Raw genomic sequence first — 6,524 nt, forward strand, 5'->3', positions numbered from 1 at the left:
AACAGATGAACTCATCAAGTCATACACAGTTTAAACCGAGGGGTTGGATCCCTTTCAGTCCAAAGGCCGAACACAATTTCAGAAAAGCTCCCTTGAGGGCCACATTCTATTGGTGGGTGGCACTAAGGCAAAAGGGATAGAGCCAAATATTCTAGTGTATTTTAGCTTGAAGCTCTTTCTGCCAGTAACTAAGCCTTAGGAGAGGCATTATGGCCTTTCAGAAGGGGAAAAGGCATGCAAACATGGGAATGCCCCATGACTGGGGCCTCCAGTCAGCTAAAATTGCTCAAGTTCACCCTGGTTTAAAGAGATTCAGCTCCAGTTTTCTGATTCAAGTGGGCTTTCAGTGGCAGATGTGGGCTACTTCCTACACGTAACAGCACTGGGTGGGCAAGGTTGAGTGTGTGCCTCTTGCCAAAGGAATCCAAACACTCTGAACCAACTTCCTCCACCCTGTGCATGGGAAGCCTCCCTTCAGACAGCAAAGGTTTGTCGTCGCTATATCTTACCAGGGCCAGACCCTGGCATTTAACAGGGAGAAACATTTTGTATCAGGGTGAAGGATTGCATTATGGCCGGATACGGCATCTGAGCAATACAGCAAGACAAGTGTTGGCCCTACCAGAGCTCAGGGAGGCAATTGGGCTTTGCTACCTGCAGCAGGATGTCTTAGGCCAGCCTGGGAAGGGGGATGCTGCACAAAAGACAATGACATTTGAACGAAGACATTGCATAAGAAACCCTTTATTTCACATTTCTTATTTGTTTTAGAAACTTTCACTGCCCCTTTCTCAGGTGATTATGCAATCTGTAAGAGATGCAAAAGAGGCACAATAAAGTATTTTATCGGGACAACTTTGGTTAGTGGGACACATCATGGAGACAGGAATTGATGCACCTGTTTGTTCGACACCCAAGTAGCTTATTCTCAGCCATTAAGAACACAGATATTGGCTAATGCAAAGACGTAGTCACTTTACAGGAATCTGTGTTTAAATTGGCATCCTATTTTTAGCTGTCTAAATGTTTTAGATCTTTAACAAGGAAAAAATAGACTATCAAGAAGCACTTTTAAGCAGAACATTCTGTAACTCTAAAATCTACAAGAGCTTCTGGTATCACAACTATTTCTCAGTAAGCAAATATGTATGTTTGAAGCGAAAACTACAAAACTACATGTGATTAGACCAATATCTATCTGAAATAATATCTGACAAATGATATCTGATTTTGTTCCATACTTCAGCCATCATGGCCAATGGTCAGGAATTCTGGGAGGCATAATGCAAAACATCTGGAGAGCTACTTCCCACTTACTGCTGGGCTAGAACACCATTCCCCAAATGGGTACTTTCCAGATGTGTCAGACTACAACCCCCATCAACCTCATTTTGGAGGGAATCAGAGGTGAATGGAGAGAATTGTAGTCTGGCTCATGTAGACAGTATCCAGTTTTTCAAGATCGGGACAATATCAACGGACCTCTTCCAGGGCTGCAATCCAAAACTCATGAACTAGAGAACAAGCTCCACTGAACTCGGTAGGAGTTATTCCCAGTAAACATGCAAAGAGTTGGGCTGTGCTTAAGCAGTTGGACACAGTAGAACGTTTCACCCCTTCTGATCAACTTTGCACAGCAGGTTCCCAAGTCCTATCCCAAACTGCTTTTGAAATTTGGCTCAATTTGAAACGCAATTTGCCATGCAACATGGGGAGCGGCTCAGCAAGAAACACAAGCCCAAAACCCCCTTTGTGTGAGTGTGTGTGCAAGTGGCAGGCCTTTGGAGCCTGTCTACAGAAAAAGGGTTGTTTTCCCTTTCTCCCCGACAGAAATCTCTCCCAAAGGTTTCCATAACCTTCTAAGAACAGACACCAGCCAGGCAAAAGACATCACCTCATTGAGGCACCTCCAAATATTTGTAATGAGTGGATACATCTGTGTTCAGGCAACATCTTCACACACCCAATACAGGAACATATGGAAAAGACTAGGAAAGTCAAACTGCTTCTGTATAACTGATTGTCTCTGATGCTTTGGTGAGGTTAAGTTAGGTTCAGCTGCACATGATGTGCTTAAACAGACCTCAAAGAAAGCCCAAGTCCACTGAAAGGATGGATAAAAGAAGCAGACACTCCAAGTGCCAAGCTGATTCCCATTAAGTTTAGGCATACCCTGACTAATAGCATCTGTGGAAATAACCAGTATAGGTGCCAGCAGGCATGACATGCTGAAACAAACCATTTAAGGAAGGAGGCATGATGTTTTCACAGCACAGGCCTGGGTACAATCTTCACTCAATGCTGATGGTATAAGTAGCCCCCAAAATCTCCTCATCACGTCATCCAGCATTTCGATATATACTCATCTCCAGCAACAAGAAAGACTTAAATTATGTCTTAAAGGGAGACTTAAAGGGGGGTGATGGAGGACTCTTACTGTTAGCACAGCCTTCCCCAATCTGGTGCTGTTCTGATGCTTTGAACTTCAGTTCCCATCAACCCCAGCATCATGGCAAATAGGCAGAAGTGCTGGGAGCTGCTGTACTAAACATCTGGAGGCACCAGGCTGGGTAAGGCTGAAATATAAGCTAGGACACCTTTCCCCAAATTAGTACTCTGGTAGGTGGATAGCAACTTTCATCATCTGGGGATGGTGGGAGTTATAGTCCAAAGCCAACCAAAAGGGATGGCCCACAAGGAATTCCAAAAAGCGCAAAGTAATAAAAAATGTTGTTTTACTCAACAAAAGGAAAGGATTCTAATTGGATTCAGATCACATGCAGGTCCTTCTTCAAGAGCCTAACATACAATAAATGACATTTATAGACTTCAAATATTCCCCGTGTCTATAGTATGTATCACAACACATGCGGAGGGCACTAGGTTAGGGGAAGCTGAGTTTTTGTATCTTCCCTGGATCACAAGCAGAAAACATCCCTACCCCACCTACAAACCTGGCCTTACACTGACTCAGATTTCAGCCACCAAACCTTCTTCATCAAAACAAGAAATACGTATAATTGTAAACAGGGGTGGGAATTAAGGAAAAGCAGGAGAAGCTGCTGTTTGAAAAAACAGAACAAAATAGCCTTGGCTCTATCTCTTTCCTAGATCTAAGAAATGTGAGCAGCATGCATGCTATGAGAAAGAGGGCATTTAGCCCTTCTGCTGCTATAATCTGTTAAAAACACACACGCACACACAGTGGGATTTGCGGAATTGTGAACACTGTTGCCAAGATCAAGTCAGATGCAGGTGCAAGATTTCAAGCCTCTGTTTGTATATTTATTTTGCTTCTCCCCGCTGTCGCCACGCAAGTGCCAGAGTGTGCGGGTGTGTTTTTAATCAAGAGGCGGCAGCTGCACTTGGTCCTCGTTGACAGAAAGCCAAGCGGCTGCTGCCCCCAACGTGGCAGGATCCAAGCAACCAACTCCCAACTTCGCTCATCTCACGATATACGCGATCCACAGATGGGGCGGGCGGGCGGGCGGGCAGGCGGGGTGCGGGCAAGAAGCAGCTGCTAACTCCCCGTTTTCTCCGCTTCACGTGGCAGGATCGGAGAGGGTGAGGATTCCACCAGCTGGCACAGAATCCGTCCGGCAGCTGCAGCCTTGCTGCTTGCTGGATCGCAGAGGGCAAGCAAGTTGTTCTACGAGATGCAAAACTTCCTGCCTCTGCACCTTACCTGTAGTGGAATGTGCACAGCTGGCTTCTGCCAGGGCCCAGGAAACTGCTCTTGGCAGATGTGCAAGAAAGCAGTGGGTGGCTTTGGCATTTCCGAGCCTCGAAAGAGCAGCCTTGGGTGCCACAATTTGGAGTGGCTGGAGCGGGGGGGGGGGGGGGGGGGGGGGGGGGGGGGGGGGAGGGACGTCGTCTTTTTGTGGCGGGGGAGGTGTGGGATGGCCAGGATAAGTACATCTACTCTTTCTTCCCTCCCCCTCCCCTTTCCCCTCCTCCCCTCCTTCCCATCAAAGGGATCAGAGGCTGGAGCAAAAGCAAGAGGGTTTTAACGTGATTTGTCAACAACAAAATGAGAGCAATTATTTAAAATGAGAAAGCGATCATCATTACTTGGTGTTTTTGTTTGTTTTGTTTCGAAAGGCACAGAAGCATACCTAGGCGGATTTTTCCCCCACAGATAAGACACACAGGCAGACTCATCACAGACAGCAGGGACCGTACACAGTAACCATACCCCCAAATCCAGGACGCAGCCTGTTGTCATAACCATCCAGGAGACGGTCCAGGATGCGTGTGAAATTCTCCGGCCATAATTTCTCCTCCTTTTTGAGCTGTCCCGGGAGCACGGTGAGGCTGCAAAGCGAGGCGTAAAAGGCACGGTTGTGATTTGGGAACGCGGGGGGAAGGGCGGCAAAAAAAGATCGGGAATTTTAAAAAGCGAGACATAAAAGGGCCACAGGGAAAGGGGAGGGGGGAGGCAATCGTGTAGCTTCGATTTCGCCCCCCTCCCCCGTAACTCATCTCTCCAACACACTCTCCTTCTTTCTCTCTCTTTTCTCTGGGCAGCCACCCAAATCCAGGGCATCAGGTCAGGGCACAAGGAAATCGGAGGGAGGCCCTGGGGGCGGGGGTGGGGGGGGGACGCAAGATACTGTCCTACTACTCACCAGGTTGTCAGACACAGGAAGTGTACGAAGGTGACAGACAGACCCGAAGTCATAGCGATCGCTGGCTCCTTGGCAGAAACCATCTTTGCTTGCCATACTTCCAAGCCTGGTTGCACGTTCCCCCGTCGCCAAACGCCTTGTCCAGAGAAGGGATCACACAGCCGCGAAAGAGGAAAGGCGGGGAGGTGGGGCGTGGGGGTGGGGGGAGAGATGGAGAAGCTGAGCGGGGTGGAGAGAAGAGGGAGCGGGAGAGGGAAGCGATCCCACCACCGGCGCACACGCTCTGCAGCCGCACGCGCCCGCCCGCCCGCCCGCCCGCCTGGAGAACGAGCGACGAAGGAGCCGGGCAGATGGGGGGGCAGCCGAGGGGAGGGGGCGAACCTGGGCTGGGCTGGGCTGGGCCGGGCCGGGGACCCGATCCCTTGAGCCAAAGCCCCGGCCGCGCAAGCCTACATCTCGTCGGGACTGCTGTGCGCCAAACGCGTGGCACAGAAGAAACCGGGCGCGCCCGCCAAGTTCCCCTCCGCAGAGTCCCTTTTCCTCCCCTTTAGGGGGCAACAGCCTTCCAGCAAACCCTCCTCTTCCTTTTTCTCCGACCCCTTCCTACCCCCCTCCCGTCTGTCCCCGCCCCACCGGAGAAGGAGAGGGGTTGGCATTTGATCGCGGGGTGGATTTTGCCTACTCTTTAGTTAGTTTAGTGGGTGGACTCTCTTTCTCTCTGTCTTTCTCTGTCGCCAGCAAGGTGGGACGCGGTAAGGCAAGGCTCCTGCAACTCCTGGACTTCACCTGGCCACGCCACCAAAAAGTCAGCCTTCGAATCTGTGTTCTGAACGCTGAGACTCACCCTCGAAACTTGCCGAGCCGTTATTATTTGTAACTGCGCGCCTCTGCGCATAGACAGAGTGCCTTTCCTGCTAACCTCACCCTGCTCACTTCCCGCGGTGAATTAGAAACAAGGACTTCCTGGTTGGAAGGCTGGTCGTGCCATTCCAATGCCTCTTTCTTTACAGTGTAAAGATCTCCGAAGGATTCCACCCCAGGATTTAATGTGAAGCTGCCCAGGAAGTCTTTTCACAAGTGTCCAAGACTTATGCCCTGGAACATAGACAATTATAGGAAAGAGTGTTTTTGACCATGTGCAGAGTGTGGTGTCATTGACTACACCACACAAACCTTCAAAAGTCCTGGGATCCAGAGTAAAGACTTTTGAAGTCTGGACAGGCACGAGGCTTCTTCGAGATTGAAGATTAAGACCTGATCAGCAACAGCAGCAATAATTTCTTCCTTCAAACAGATTAAAATTTACTCACCACCCTCAAGAGATAATTTCTTGATGGGGAGGAGGAGGAGGAGGAGGAGGTTATGTACGTAACCATTGAGAAGACATGTCATTTTGCAAAGTCCAGCATGGACTGCCTCCCTGTTCTGCCCTTTCTCAAATAGGCATCATTAATTTCCCTTCTTAATTCCACCTGCTCCATCCCAAGGGAGCCTTTTCAGTGCCGTTATCAAGCCGTTATCGGTGGCTTTCGGGTGGCACTACACTTTCACTTCTTCGAAACCCTACATCCCAGGATGACGCAGACTTGCTGTCACAGTTCCTCTCTCCCTTGTGCGTGTGTGCGTGTGTGTCTGCCTTTCCTATTCCTTTCCAGATGTCCTGGCTGTGATCATGATGATGAAGTCTTCATTTGTCTTGATTGTCTTTTGTTGAGAGAGAGAGAGAGAGAGAGAGAGAGAGAGAGAGAGAGAGAGAGAGACGGAACCACAACAAAAATGGGGTGGGGAGAACACATTTGTTCCTTGGATTACAAGACGGTCTCTTCCTACGAAGATCCTGGCATGAAATTAAAGTGGGGAGGGGGGATCTGAGAAGGAGGAGGCAAAGAGACGGGG

At 49.3% G+C, this 6,524-nt stretch overlaps 1 protein-coding gene across 1 annotated transcript in view; it reads right to left on the minus strand.

The window, feature by feature from the left end:
- The window catches only part of GABRA4 (gamma-aminobutyric acid type A receptor subunit alpha4), a 61,304-nt gene extending 56,593 nt beyond the window's left edge, over positions 1 to 4,711 (minus strand). Inside the window, exons 1-2 of the mRNA XM_044418027.1 lie at positions 4,629 to 4,711; positions 4,196 to 4,314 (exon numbers count right to left, since the gene is read on the minus strand). Of these exons, the coding sequence (XP_044273962.1) occupies positions 4,196 to 4,314; positions 4,629 to 4,711 (202 nt within the window). The remainder of the gene's footprint in view (positions 1 to 4,195; positions 4,315 to 4,628) is intronic.
- Positions 4,712 to 6,524: the final 1,813 nt, after the last annotated feature.

The sequence above is a fragment of the Varanus komodoensis genome, unplaced genomic scaffold (genome assembly GCF_004798865.1).
Source record: "Varanus komodoensis strain SLA01 unplaced genomic scaffold, ASM479886v1 scaffold9, whole genome shotgun sequence".
Lineage (NCBI taxonomy): Eukaryota > Metazoa > Chordata > Lepidosauria > Squamata > Varanidae > Varanus > Varanus komodoensis.